Here is a 15,830-nt window from a genome sequence, read left to right on the forward strand (position 1 = left end):
CTCAAACACACCTTCAAAGGAATTTGAAAGAGTCTAATATTGCTTCAATGTGTATCACAGCAGAACATTACCTCAGTATAGCAGCAGCGAAAGTGTAATGATAACCTTAGTGGAAACCTGGGAGTAAATAAACGTAAATATATGACCCGTAGATTTCTTGATTGAGATACATACTTAAAGGACATTCTTAAAATGTACCATTTTACTATGGAAATTTGATTTCCCATAAGCTTTCATGCAGAAATTCAAGGATACGGCTATCAGCATCATGTATACTGTACCAACTGTATTAACTGTAGCTAAAAACTTTAGGGAGTCAATAAAATAGTTAAATAATGAAGTTTTGCGCTCATGAGCGGCTTTTGGTAAGCATGAAATTCTAGAAGCATAGTTACCAATCCCGCATAAAAAATAGTTCCCAATTCCGTTTTGTCAACATCAAGACAGAGCTAACAAAATGTTAAATTGAAAGACTGCATTGGCATTCATCATGTTCTTCCCCGCTGACTTATTTAAAAGCGATTGTTTTAAAGGTATGTGAACATAACATAAACATAAATTATGTGGCAATTATCACTCGTCCACTTTAAGAAACACAGATATAAGGAAGGTACTAGATTAAGTTCCGAAATATCACCTATATAATAGCTTACGACTTGCAAACGAAAGATCGCGGGTTGGAATCTCACCGTTTCAGCTTCTGCATTATCACTAATATCGTGGTACACAGTTACTCTCCCTGCTTAAGTATCGCTCTAAAATACTTACCAGTATAAAATTTATTATTTCATTACAGAAATTATGGCGGAGTCGAATGAAACAGGTAAATATCTTTTTACTATGAGAGAGCTCAATTACTTTGATACAGGTTATGTCAGTCGAAAAGTAATCAATCAATAACATTTTTAGGCCATCGGCATCGTGAAAAGTCGTTTCCGTATAATTACATAATTCTTCCTTTATAGAGTCTCTCCCACGCAAGTATTATCCTGACTTCTGATCCAGAGGGGGAGACTGGCGCGATAATTGGAGGGGGGGGGGGTGAATATTCATATATTCTGTTCTGTCCGACGAATTTCTTTTGTACGCTTATACGTGTTTTTAAAAATATATGCAAATATTCGCAGCTCCCCCCCCCTGTATACTGATTAATATTATTTACTTGTCAATTGGCAATTATATAACTTTTTTCGGTAATTATTGGCAATATAAATTATTTCAAAGTGCCACCTTCATGTTTCAGAAGGCCTGTTTCAGATGCCAAGTGCCTAATTATTTCAAGAAACGCAAGCTTTACGACTTTTCACGATGCCGATGGCCTAAAAATGTTATTGATTGATTACTTTTCGACTGACATAACCTGTGACGGGTTTTTTGCTGAAAATGCCTTAAAACCCGTCGCATTGAAATTTGTTGGGGAGATATTTTTTTAGAACTTAAGCCAGGTAATCTTGCGCCAAGCTCGTAAAGCATTTCGTCCTCATTGTCGAAACTTTCCATGACTGGCCAGGCAGTAACGCGATTTCGTCAGCTCTTCAGAAAAGAGTTTCCGTGTTGTTTTAATTTTTAGCAGCTGACGCTATTTTACCTAAAGTGGTGCAATGCCAAATTGTAATGCAAAAGATGTGAGACAACGGATTTTTGCTAATGCTATTTAACTCTTACCTAGAGCGTCCAGAAGCATCTGAAGATAGCAACACCGGTCATTTTTCTCACGACATAAATAGCTACGCGGAGGTGAGTGCGTTTTGTATTCTAAGGTGTTCCTTTGTTCTTTTGAAAGTAAGAGTAGTTAATTAGTGTCATATATAATACTGTATTTTAGCGTGAAGCCTCCCACTTAGGACAACGCCAAGGTAATGTGCTGAAAACTGGTAATTTATAGTTGATTTTTCTTTCATTCATTTTGTTCGCTATTTTATCTCCTATTTAAAGCTCGTTTTCCACTGAGCAAATTATTTAGCCCGAACTGAGTTAAAGGTAGGAAGCTATCCTACTTTTGTGCCATTGGTTTTACCCTAACTAACCACATCACCGGATATCAAATTTGGCTTTGCGTCAAATAAATTTGCCTAGTCGAAAACTAGCTTAACATATCCATACGTTAAGTTAGGTGATTTTCCCCTAACGTTAAAGGGAAGTAGTAACCAAAAGGGTTAATTAAGAATTAATATCAACCTCAAACGTAAATACTCCTCTAACAATTTAATCGAGAATACACGTTAACAGTATATCACTGTCTGTCAACATTTATCCTATATTCGATTATCATGTAGGTGATCGTCGTCATACTTCACAATCAAGACATCCCCACATATATACTACTCCTAATTCTGATAATCCTTCATACCATGCACATGAAGTAAGTACCTACACGCAGTTTGTTTATTTTTCATGTTCCGCATTGTGCCACGATATGTTTCGGCAAATAAGCAAAAGTTTTGCACATTTTTTGTACATTTTCATTTGTTTTTTAAAATATTTTTTATGCAATAATGTTGTTCGAGTATGTTTTCATTTCCATTTAAAATATTGCTAGTGAATTTCGTATGTATGTGTATATTATTACACAAGTTTCCATCACTGACTTATACTAGATATCTAGTATAGGTCAGTGCTTTCCATCCTTCTCAATGACTATATCCTATGCTTCGCGATCACTGACGTCACTGAACTCACAACGCAACTGGACTAAGTTTTATAATTATATGAACATGAGTGTTATATAGAGTTTTACGCCACCGAGAAAAATCGCATTTAAACACACGTTAAAATACGATATTTTTAAAATTACGATATTTTTACGTGTAAAAATAATGTTATGCATATTAGTGCAATTATGTAAATATTAAAACTGTAGGCGTGTACAAAAGTCAGGACATTAACTTTTTTAGGTGTGGTTTTTACTTTTTCGATTGATTGTGAATAGCTAAACCATTTTCCAACGTCTGGTTGAACCGTCGTTCTACCATCCCTCCAGATTCATAGTGATACGGAGTCGTTCGTATCTTATGAAGTGCTTCCTAGCAATCGGCAGACTTCTTGAAACGTTTCCGATTCAAAATTTCTCTCTTGATCAGAATGTAGTTCCATTGGAATTCCAAATCGAGCAAAGAATTCATCAAAACCTCTGCAACCGTTACGGCTCGATGGTGAGGAATTGGGAATACTTCCGGCCACTTTGTAAAATTAAATAGTCCTGAGCTATTAGAATATACTGATTTTCAAAATCATTTTTTGGGAGCGGACCCAGCACATATATCGCCATCCTTTCCATCGGAAAACCAACGTAATAAAACTTCAACAGACCCTCCCTCTTCTTGGATATCCTTTGCAGGACGCGCATTTTTCGCACCGTCTACACCAGTTCTCTATTGTCCATCTTAATTTCATCCTGTAAAAACGCTGTCGAACTTTTTTTTACTCGAAAAAGCCTTGCAGTGGGTAAATCCTCCGTCCAGGGACGGAATATTCCTTTCCTCTAGCTGACTAATTGTTGTGGGTGGGGCCTGCCGTCTACGATCGTAGATCGGTGGTTGGTGCACTATAATAAGCTCGGTCTCTCTAGCCACTCTCTGCCGTTGGCGGGCCGGGATGTTAAAGGATTTAAGCTCAAGGGCAGCTCCCCGAGCTCTTCGTAATGTTCGTGGTCTCTCTTGCTTTATTCGTTGCCGGGTATCTTCGTCAGGCAAAGCATCAACGGACTGATCCCGCGCAAGCACTTCACGCAACGTTGGTGTAGCAAGCCTACTCAACCGTTCTATGTCCTCGGCCAATTCCGGTAATGATTCGTCGAAAGTTCCGTTTGATGACTTGTTCTAAACCGATCTTTAAAAGCCACCAGTACAACGTCAAGGTTTTGGCGATCTTCCGGAGCCAAATTCCCCAACACAGCCAAGGCAGGCCTTTTAAACTAGTAGCTAAAAAAGCCGCCTTTTGATTATCGTTCTAGTTATTTAAGGTAGCCACTATTTCGAACTGCGCATAATGAGACTCCCACAAGCCCGTACCGTCAAATGAAGTTGGTTTCTGCACACGTTTACTGGAGTTTCCGACGCCCAGTGATTGCACGTTCGTTGAACTAAGGTGGCTCGCAAATTCGGGTTGCTGGACTGCAGGAATCTTGGATTGGGTAGAATGCGTCGTCTTTCGGATGCTGAAATAACTGGAGTTGCCCACGTGTCACCTGGAGCAGAGGAACGTTCTTCTGGAGTAAATTTCTTTACTGCTTCGTCTTTCAGGTTTTTTACCCCGGCCTTCTTTAAATTAATTTCTTGAAACAGCTCCTCCAGGAAATTTTCTTTAAACGCTATCGCGATTTCTTTCTGCATTCGCCGTAACCTCTCCCAAATATTTCAACGCGATTTTCCAGAACGTCTAATCAAGGTCAGTAGCGTAGCCAGCCTGACAATTTGTCCCGCTATGCTAATATTTTGATGTTCATTGAGTGCGAAAACAATGAAGTTCTAAAGATATGAATAATTATAATAACTCGAAATTTACACAGCGAGACAAAGTCGTCAGGCTAGCTACACCACTGATCACAGTTAATAGAATATACATGGTTTGGAGACTAAATAAAAGTACAATACAACTCATTAACTATGTTATTGTCCAGGTTTATGCAAAAAAGGTTCCTTTCTCGTCACGTGTCTATTGTATTTTAGCCAAACGTACCAATGGCATTCGTCTTGCTACGTTCCTCAACCTTGACTTGAAAAATATGTTAATTATAAGTTTGCTATTGGTTTATTTGTGTAAAATACAATAGGCACGTGATGAGAAAGGAACGATTTTTTGCATAAATCTACCTCAACATAATTAATGAGTTGTATTGTAGTTATATGTGGTCTCCAAACCATGTATATTCTATTAACTGTGCACTGATCGAGCTTCGAAATATTCCTCCTGTCTGACTTCTAAGCGATCCTGTCGTTTGCTAATTTCACCTAGTTTCTCATCAAACCACCGATCAAATGTCTTATTTGGTGCATTAGCTCTGCTTGCACCACTTTCTGTTCCACCACGAGATCCATCTGCTTCCCCAACATCGACGCCAAATCAGCAAAATTCGCATCACCCATCTAAGGTTGTTGTGGTTTTCGTTCAGCCGTATCTTCGATAATGAATGTTCTCTTCCTCGCTTACTCCAACTCGAGATCTCGTTTCCATAGGCATATCTTTCGGTATAAAATTCCACCGCTGCCACGAAATGTTGTGCCAAAGGAACAAGTAATTCGTTTAAAAGAGCTATATTTGCCTTGATTCACAATCAATCGAAAAAGTAAAAACCACACCTAAAAGTTAATGTCCTGACTTTTGTACACGCCTACGGTTTCAATATTTACATAATTGCACTAATATGCATAACAATATCATATTCACAAGCCAATCAAAAACCGCGTATGAAATATGTTTGAACAATCAAAAAATATTTATAGCTCACAGTTTTTATTTCATACCATATTTATATTCAAGAGATTATAACTGTGAGCTTTCAAGAGATTATAACTATGAGCGCATTTTACTGAACATTGTTATCTTTAATGTGTGCCCTTCAATACATTTTTTTTTCAAACTTTATGTTCCATTTTTCTAAGAAATGAGTGACCACTTTTACCACTTTATTTTGACCACTTTTTTCTAAATTACAGGGGATGTCACACGCTTTGGTCGCCACGCCCCTCTTTCTATACATTTTATCTTCGAAACACTAAAACAGGACTAAACCATTTTACATGACCAGCAATTTTGGTCATGTTGTTTACTATTCTTGTCATCGTGTCTATTAGAATTTGAACTAATTAAAGTATTGCTTGTATGCGAAACTGCAAGATCAAGCGTTTTCACAGATTTTCTCGCTGCTTTGCCTTTAAGTAAAATCATAGACCATGAGGATGACACGAAATGTAGAAAAACTCCACAAGTGCTTGATTGGTAATACTATATAGTACGAACATATGGCTGAATTGACTTATAACCTAGTTATAGTTCCCTTAATGATCAAACATCTGGATAACTACAATCCGCTATCAATGAAAGCATAGCCGGTGTCACTTTTTCAAATTTTTATATTTGGTTTATGTGTTCATTGCAACAATAAAGCGTACCACTAGGCGGTCAGACATCCTTGATTCGCCCTCAGAAAAATTGTTACACCAATATGGTGACTGTGTATAGATAAATGCCTAATTGGTGCTTTTTTGTAGAATACAAGTCGGAGCAACGTTGGGCAAGAGAGTTCATTAGACCTTTATGTCACAAGCGGGCGTCGAACAAAAAGGGGTGAGTCGAGAACCCATAAGGTGTTTACACATATCGTAGATATATATTATACACAGATACACTGATTAACTCATGTTGTAGTGTTTTATATTTTAAAAATTTAATATTCTACACCAATGAAAGCTCGCCATGCAAAAGAATAGATAAATTATTGGCTTTCGATTGCGGCACGAAATGGTATTAACTAGGTTGTACTATTTTGCTGTATAGTATAGCAAACCCTCTTCGCTCTGGTTAAAAAAAACTGGAAAAAATCCTTTTGGTAAGCAAGATCAGACAGTGTGTAAATCTGGATTGCTAATAATTTTTTCTACGTACTATATAGCACGTAAAAATTTAAAAACATATGATACTTATGAAATCAAGGATTGAATAGATGCATAGGGTTGGATTCTGTTGATGATTTGATGTGTTTTTTTCCGGCATAAAATTAATTATATAACAACTTTATAACAGAAAGTTTTAAACTTTTACGCGCTTTTGGGTAAGTGCAATACACGCGACAGTGTAAAGCAGCCCAATTTAAGGACATCCGCCCTCTTTAATGATATCAAATGTCTTCTAATCTTAATCTTTTGTTTTAGAGGTCAGAAGCAGTAAAAGCAGCACAGAAAAGTTAATCGAGGAATTTGCAAAGTTAAAATGCGAGGAACGAGATGCAAAGGAAACCCACATCATTAATGATCTTTTGAAGAAATCTGATACTGAATCTCCAATATTAGATGGACAACTTGATGAGCTGGCAATGTTGGCCTGCTGTAACAGCTCTCGCGTAGTGAAAAGAGCGCTTGATGTTCTGCTAAATGAAATATTTTTAAACATTTCAGATTTATCGGTAGATCGTTGCAAAAACATATTGCAAGCGGAAGAAGCTCTTCGCTCGAAGTTTTTAGAGTTCATGAGAGTGGATCGATTTAAAGCAAAGTGCCATAGGATGACGACATACGCTTGGCTAATCACGTTAGTCCTTCTGAAGTTTGGCGAACAGGAATTTGCCAAACTCAAACCAAAGATAAAAATATTTGACCAAAGTTTAGTTACTCTCATGAAGCAAACAAGCAAGAACGAACAAAATCTTTACCGGTATGGCATTAGTCTTGCAAGAGAAAGTATCAAGCGAATTCTTCAGTCTTCTCCAAAACGGAACGTGAAGGAATCTCTCTTACTTAACATTGCAAAGTGTGCGAACCTTCTGAAGGGCAAATTAGACAAGGATGAAGTGACGAAGCTCGGAAAAGAACTCCATGATGCAGACAGCTGGTTGAATATTCATGTATGCCTTGTATTTCTGCAAGATTTACCCAAGGTATAGGTTGATAAACCTACTTTCTTCTGCTTAATAGATAAGAGGCATATATATCACTTCTTGTATAAACGTAAAGCTAAATAAATTTCGACTACAGAAAACTATATCTGTGATTTTACGAATATGTTACCGTTTCTCACGAATTGTCGCGTAAATTTTAATATGCCCCGTTCCTTATCCTCCTATGAGTTTCGAAACAAGATTCTCAAGTATTTGTTCTATAATAAAGTTTTCTTCATTTAGGGCCATGTATTTAGAAAATTTACCTTTTAAATTGTTCTAAACGTCACCAGAAATTCAGGACATTAATTATCATAATACCAGGATTTGCAATCAAAGATGGCTGCCTTGTTATAATAGAATTATTTAGCCAGGACCAGAGCCAAATTTGAAATTAAAGCAACTTCTGTTTTACATATTTCAGTTGCGGAGTTCGATCATAGGCGGCCCAAAATTGCGCGATATTTTTTCGCTCGAAAATTTTTTCGGCAATTTGTCTGGTTCGATTTAAGACGGACAGAAACTCAGTACTGTTATGACATTTTTTCATATATTCAGCTCACAGTAATGTCATCTCAGCAACGCTTTAGCTCCTTGAAATATAATGGTTAACAAGTTGCTGAGATGACATTACTGGGGAACCTGTTAATGGTAAGATAAAAATATGAAACAATTGTCATAAAAGTACTGAGTTTCTGCCCGTCTTAAATTCAACTCCACAATTGCAATATGTAAGATAGAAGTTGCTTTATTTCAAATTTTGTGTCGTGCCTTACATAATTCTATGATAACGAGGCAGCCATGTTTGATAACGAAATCCAGGCAATATGAAGTTTTATGGTAATCAGTAATGTTCTGAAATTCTGGGTATGATTAATTCATAATTTCATCTAGCAGCTATGGATTGAAATGAAGGCTATATGCGACATGTAATTTTTTTACAATGCAGCATTATCATTTCAAAGACAACCCAAGACCTGTGATCTTAATGCAGATGTTGGTTGCAGACTATCGCGAGCGTTCCAGTTCAAGCAAATTCAAGAATTTCATTCGAAATCCAAGATCTGATTGTCTGTTTGAGCTGTTGGTTTATCGGGTGATGCTAAGGTTGATTACAACATCAAAAAGCAAAGGTAGTACAAACATTTATTACGTTTTCTGAAAATCCAAGCATGCATGCAGATTGGTTTGAACAAAACTGTTCGCGGCATGTCTCACTACTCAATGGAACAAAATTATTTGAATTAGTTGTATTAACAATCAGCCCTGTTCGTTCAAGATTAGACTTAAAATGCTAGTTTACTCTTTTTTGATAACTAGCATTTGCAATAGAGCTAAATGATTCACTTCATATACAAACATTACCTACCTGAAACCTAATTATATATCTTGGTATTCTTTTTTCAATTTCACAGCAATAATTGAACAAGTCTTAACCGGAGAACAAGGCTGCCGTGGTGTGTTTAGAAACTGGGAAGGCGATAAATCAATGACATCGCCCCTGGGTGAATTTGTGGCAAACCTTTGTGAGCAATTGTGCGAGAGAGCGGTCTTCTTCTCAAAGCCCCAGAATATCAAAGAATTTCTTGATGGTAGGTGCATCGAACACTTATCCATTCTTCATTTGTGTTCGAGGTATAGAGATGAAATATTGGAGATTTTACAAATATCACGAGTTCAGCAATTGGAGCAACGTGTCAGTATTTATGATGCCTTGATGAGTGGCCAAAAATGCCTGTTGAAATTGCACCTGCATTCAAAGGAAGAGATGTTGGAAACGAAACCTGTTGCTGCCCCTCTGCGAAAAGAAATCGAAATCCTTGATCATTTGCATGCTGTCAAAAAACCATGCGAAAACATAGTTCGCCTGCTTGGCTTAAGCACTGATTCTCCAATGCACATGATAATCGAGAGACCAACGAAAGGCGACCTATTGACGTACCTTCACGGTTTCATGCAACCACTTAATGTTGATGTACTGCTTCACATTGCCCAAGATATTTGCGAAGCTATGATCTTCCTCGGTGAGAACAATATAATCCATCGTGACCTGTGTGCCAGAAGCTGTTTTGTATTTGATAAAGAAACAAGCGGAAACGTCCTTGTCAAACTTGGCGACTTTCACTTTGCAGCATTTTCCGATTCGACTCAAGATTCTCAAGATCGATTTGCTGTTCGTTGGATGGCAGTTGAAGTACTTGGAGACGGCGAATTCAGCACTGCATCTGATGTATGGTCTTTTGGTGTTCTATTGTTTGAGATTTTCACATTTGGTTCTGAACCATATATAAATATGCCTGACGGCAAGGCCTCGGATAATGACGAGGACTTTCGACAACATGTAAGTACCATAAATTAGCACGATGTCCAACAACTGCTTCTCTACACTTCTTCGGAGACATAAGCCAACATTCAAACAAGGGTGGAATTATAAGTTGAGAAATATATTTGTCAAACTTGTAACTGAATTCACAGCTAGTTCATCTGCAGGCCTACGTCTAAAGTGGAAAACCCTGGGTACGACAGGATTAATTAAAAACTTCTTAAAAACGTACACGCCTCCTTTTTGCAGGTCCTTGATGGCAATAGAATTGAACTTCATTCAAAAATCCCTGATTCAATTCGAAAAATGATTCAGTCCACAATGAAAAAGAAAGATCACAGACCAACGTTTTTAGAATTGAAAACCCGTCTTAAGGAAATGAGATTTGATGATGGTATGTTCTTATTTTCTTGAAGAAGTAGGTTAGATTTAAAAAAATATAAAAAAATTGTAATAATTAATAATTCTTTTAATTCTAAAAATGGAACAAAATGCCACCATAATTTAAGATGGCTGCCTGCATCTTTTGTTTCACAATTCCCCGCGGGGCTTCCTCTGAAATGCGGCTATATATAAGATTAACCCCGATTGCACTATTCTGGATTCACTACATGGGGACGAAATTGTCGTTTGCAATGGTCAGTAGCAAATGCTTGCTAGTTTGGCAGATTTAGTATGTTAGGTCTCTGACGGTGAAAATCCTTACAGAGCTTTTTAGAAAGCTTTTTAATATTCTGCGCATTCTACTTACCCCGAAAGCAATCCAAACAAATGTAATTTGGGGAATTTAAATTGACTAAATCGAATTTGACTAAACTTGGGCTACATTCGATGAAATATTTTTTTGCCTTTTTATTTTTGCTTGGCAGAAACACCCTTCGTAAAACCTTTACGTTTTGCTGATCGGTTGATATTTTGTAATCACATTCATGACCAAAAATTAGATACAACATGGCGCGATGTATGAAAAGGCGCATTTATCCTGGTTATGCTAACATTTTGGTATATATTCATTGCGATAACAATGAGTTTTCAAATGAATAATTATGATTTATGATAACTTCCAAATTTGCATTAAGGTGTGTCGATACAGTTTCTCGAAATTTTTAGATGCATATTTTAAACAGTTATAAGAAGCATCTAAATGTTTCGATAGGAGTAAAGCTAAAAGTTAATGTACTTTGCAGGAAACACATCTAGAGCGCAAATGGCACCCGTTACCGTGGCAACAGAGCCGTTTCAAAATGGCCGGCAAACAGAGTTTATTATAAATGCTTTATCGATAAAAAAAGTTTTAAAAAAATTCTGTAATGGCGATTTTTTTCTCATCAAGGCAAAATAACGTTTTCCACATAAAAAAATTCGCGCATCACAGAATTTTTTTAAAATTCTTCTATTATTATTCCTTTCAGTAAAATAATTCCATTACATTATTATTTAAAGGTACATACATGTTTCCGGCCCACTGCAGAAAATTACTTCGCGCCTCATTCCGTGTACGTGGTAAGTATTTTTGCATATTCCTTTTTATTAAAAAACCCTTACTCTTAATTGAGTTCGACGAAGGAGAACGCTTTCAAACCGTGACGTCACGGCTGGATGTTATACATTTAATGATGTAATTGATGTTGTGTCATTTCGAGATTTTTGGATGTAACATTTGCCTCGCTTTCGTCTTTTTGCATATGCTCCGACTTCCGGGTTTTGTGCCGTGTTCTAATTTCACGTGCTTTCCGTATTTTGGCTTTTGGCTTTGATATTCGCCTGTTTATTAAGAAGTTGTAGGAGTTTATGTTTGCAATATGAGTCAGGATTCTTATCAAAGCATCAGGAATCTATCTCGCGATGTTCTAACCATGAGAAATCTGGAATATTATTTGCTCACAAAGTAAACAACTTTTTAACAGCATGAATTTAACGGCAGACTTTTTCAATTGCTTCAAAATCGCCCGTTGTTTGCTATAACTTTCATTAAATCTTAGTGTAAAAAATCACTATCCGCGGTAGATAGCGGTATCTGGCTTTCTTACAACCGGCCCCAGACAAATGCAAATATCATGATTTATGCCAACATCTGGGTTTCATTCATCATTATATAAAAGGCATTAACCTTTAATCGATATATATATAGATAGATAGATATATATATATATATATATATATATATATATATATATATATATATATATATATATATATATATATATATATATATATGATATGTGTTTTATATGTTCTTTCTACACAAGTATAACCAACCGGGCAAGCAGAAAAATATGTGTTTTATATGTTCTTTCTACACAAGTATAACCAACCGGGCAAGCAGAAAATTCTACTTGACCGCGGTGGGAATCGAACCCGCGACCTTCGCATTTCTAGAACGATGCTCTACCGTCTGAGCTACAAGGCCAAGTTGGGAACGACTGTTACTTAAGTTGTTATTCACATTACGGAGTTTTATTGAGCCATGGCTCAATTAAGAGCAAAAGTACAAATATATATATATATATATATATATATATATATATATATATATATATATCTGTATTTCAATCAAGGGTATAAGAATTAAGTATTGCAAAATGTTTGGAGATTCCATCAACCTGTATGCAATTCGGAGTAAAAAAATATTAAAAAAAATTTTATGAAAATTACTGGGTTTTTTCTTCCTGAGATGGCGTATTGGCGCCTGTCACTATTCCATACAACGTTTGGGCTCTGAATGGTCGCGCAATTAGTTAGCAACTAATTTGGTGGTTCTGAAATTCTCGGTATATAAAGGAAATTGTGTTGTTCTTATGGATGACATAAATGCCTATACTGTCTTATCCCGCTGAAAATCGACTAAAATAGAAAAGAACAAACTTTTACTTCTCTTGCTTAAATCTCATAAGATTAACTTTCTAGCGAACTTGCGTATACAAACTGTTTCGTACCGCTATCGCCGCACAGAACACTTTTTTTTCACATCATATATAGTCGCTGCAAAAGATTCAGACTAGATTCCTTTTCCACAAAAACATAATTCTTAGCCAGTGGAAAATATCGTTTAATATTTTAGGATCCTGATGTGTTATAAGCCGTTTTAATATTTTATAATCCTTTTGATCCAAGTAAAATAAGTGTCCCACTGTGTTTTCTTCTGTTTCTGAGAATAGGCTCGATGTTTTGTTGCAATTACCCATGACTCTTTCAATTCGCTGTAGATACGCATAGATTATTCGAAAGGAAATCAAAAAATGGTGTTTTACCAATGCGGACAAATATCTAGCTTTAGTATCTAGCTTTCTCTCGCACCTTCCAAACAGTCATAAACGTCCGTTACATACAAGAATCTAGTTCCACAGATCTGAATCCTCAACGTCAAATAATTCGCACTGCTGTAGGGAAAATTAACACTTATATACTGCGAACGAAGGAAACATTATGTTTTGTGGACCCGAGACCTGAAATATCGATGGTCGAGGGTCCACAAAACATAATGTTTTCTGAGTTCTCGGTAAATTAGTTTTTTATTACATACCACTCGTCAAAGAAAAACCAAACTACAAGGTAAACAACGAAATATTTATTCATAAAAGACATAGCTTCAAATGGATAAACAGTCAAAAGGTCGCACGTCCAGGTGCGCCGCGCGAGATTAAAGTTGTTATTTCCCATTAGATAACACGATAACATGATTTCACTCTGCAGGGGGGTAGCGCTGGCGACATCAAAATTTCGTCACTCTCGCGTGACTCGCTCTCGACCAATGAAATGCTACGAACACCAAACTTTGATAAGTGGTATATAATAATGGATTTTTTTTTTGCTTGCCGGGAAGATTCTAACTTCCAATATTCCATTCGGAAATTTTAGCTTGGCTTAAAATGAAATGAGTATCTAATAAAATGAAATGCGCCGGCATGCTCTCCGTGGAACAATCTTATAATTCTTAATTCGTAAATATTTTCTTTTATAGAGAAAAGTGACACAAAGGACACCTGAACAATTGGTATAAATTGAGTCTACAATCCTTGTTGTCTAGCCTGACTTCTATAATTGCCGCCATGGGGATCGAGTATTTTTTTCAATAAACGAATGGCAAGCCATACTGTTTTACATTTACGCATACATATTACTGCATGTTGATTTACCTATATAGTATTAAAACTTATTCGTTTAGGGATTTTGATTGATTTAGAGACAATTTTTTTACGTGCCATGCAGGGGCGTATTGTGACTATCTTAACTGGGGGATCGAGTGGGGGTGCACCCCCCACGTTTTACCGTCATGTTTCTCACAACTCGTAAATAAGAGCAATACGCACAAACTAACCAACCCAAAAGAAATTGCCCCATTATGCAATTTAAATCGTAAATAGTAATGTTTTCAGTAACAGCATTAATAATAGTAGTAGTAATAGTAACAGTAACATAAATTCAAAATGTATCAATTATATGATAGCAATATACTTTTAACAAAACCAGATCCTACGATAATTGATTTACTACAAAGTTTGCTTGGAAATTTTTTATGGACAAATTGGGAAAAATGATTAGAATGTCTTATTCTCATGTAAAGGAGGTGTATCACATGTTGTAACAAGTCTGAAAGCAAGTTGTCAACACGGCTTGTTCCATGCTGTCGACACTGAGCATGGAACAACTTGTTAACAAGTTAACAGACAGAAATCATTGCATTAAACTATTTCACGTATGCCTGTTTTTCTACAAATTGATAATTTAATGATCAATTCATCATGCAAAATTAATACTGTTTTGTCTTTGTATACAGCTTTGTATAATGCGCAGTATATGCAATCCATGTTCATGATGTATCAAAATATTTTAAGACGGAAACTGAAAAGTATGGGTACTTATAAGAAGATAATTCTCAGTATCACGCCCAACCTTATGATAGGGGATAGGTATTGATAGATATGTGATGGTTGACCTTCAGTAAAAGCTTGGGGTGATATAGGAGGTGATTGGGAAAAAGCCCCCGATCGAGTAGTGGCTCCGCGGATGAGGGACAAGTAAGAAGCAAATCGTTAAATAATCATTTAGCTTGTTTAAAATTGAGTATTTTTAAGTTAAAATGGCTTTGAATGATCGATGTAGGATTTGAATCAAGTCTTACACTTTCTTTTTAATACTTAATGACAACTCATCCACTGTACGCGTAAGTGTTTTTACCTTTTTTCTTTCAACATCATTTGATCTGAATGATCTCGTGCTCATGTTTTATCTAATCAGCGTTCCAAAGGGTTGACGAAATAGAAATCCATTAATTCCGCAGTCTTTTAATCGATTATTTGTTGTTATTCTTTATGAAACTATTCGAAATTTTGGGTTTATGTTTAGCTAAAAGAAATATGGTTCTGACATAAATTTAAAACTGAAATGAATTAGTATATTTTAGCCGAATCATATCATGCCATCATGGATTCTTATTAGCCAATTTCCCGTTTTTTACCCCATTTCAGATCACTTGGAAGCCTTGTTTGCGACATATCTTTATCTAAATATAAATTATAGTAATCATGCATCGAGATAGGTTAGTTTATAAGTTTGGTGCCAATATGAGCAATTCGATAATATTACGGGCATGGGGGGATGCAAAGTGAAACAACCTTTTCAATTTAAAAAAAGTGTTAGAAAGCAGATTATTAGCAAGTAGATTATTATATATAGCAAGTTTTGAAGTTTATCTGTTCCAGAATCTGATTTGTTAAAACTACGTCACGTGAAAGCAAGAAATGCGAATGTTTATAAACATTACCGAAATATACCGCATCTGGTTTGAACTAGTTTAATCAGGAGCTAATGCATTTGGGAATCGTTTATTGAATATTAGTTTGAAATAAAGAAACATGAAGAAGCGTCACGAGATGAAAGGAACACTTGTTTTAATGAAACTTTCCTCAACTCAAA

At 36.2% G+C, this 15,830-nt stretch overlaps 1 protein-coding gene and 1 non-coding gene across 2 annotated transcripts; one reads left to right on the top strand and one right to left on the bottom strand.

Annotated features, from left to right (window-relative positions):
* Window positions 1–800: 800 nt before the first annotated feature.
* Window positions 801–14,323, top strand: LOC114534206. The gene is made up of 11 exons (XM_028555763.1): window positions 801–823; window positions 1,670–1,737; window positions 1,826–1,856; window positions 2,277–2,362; window positions 6,210–6,285; window positions 6,870–7,591; window positions 8,541–8,724; window positions 9,007–9,932; window positions 10,164–10,308; window positions 11,358–11,417; window positions 13,876–14,323. The coding sequence occupies exons 1-11, from the start codon at window positions 802–804 to the stop codon at window positions 13,899–13,901; spliced, it is 2,346 nt and encodes a 781-aa protein (XP_028411564.1). The 5' UTR covers window position 801; the 3' UTR covers window positions 13,902–14,323.
* Window positions 12,252–12,324, bottom strand: Trnas-aga. Its single transcript has one exon. It is a non-coding gene; the product is annotated as a tRNA-Ser (tRNA).
* Window positions 14,324–15,830: the final 1,507 nt, after the last annotated feature.

The sequence above is a fragment of the Dendronephthya gigantea genome, unplaced genomic scaffold (assembly GCF_004324835.1).
Source record: "Dendronephthya gigantea isolate DGI-Jeju-01 unplaced genomic scaffold, DenGig_1.0 000098F, whole genome shotgun sequence".
NCBI lineage: Eukaryota > Metazoa > Cnidaria > Anthozoa > Malacalcyonacea > Nephtheidae > Dendronephthya > Dendronephthya gigantea.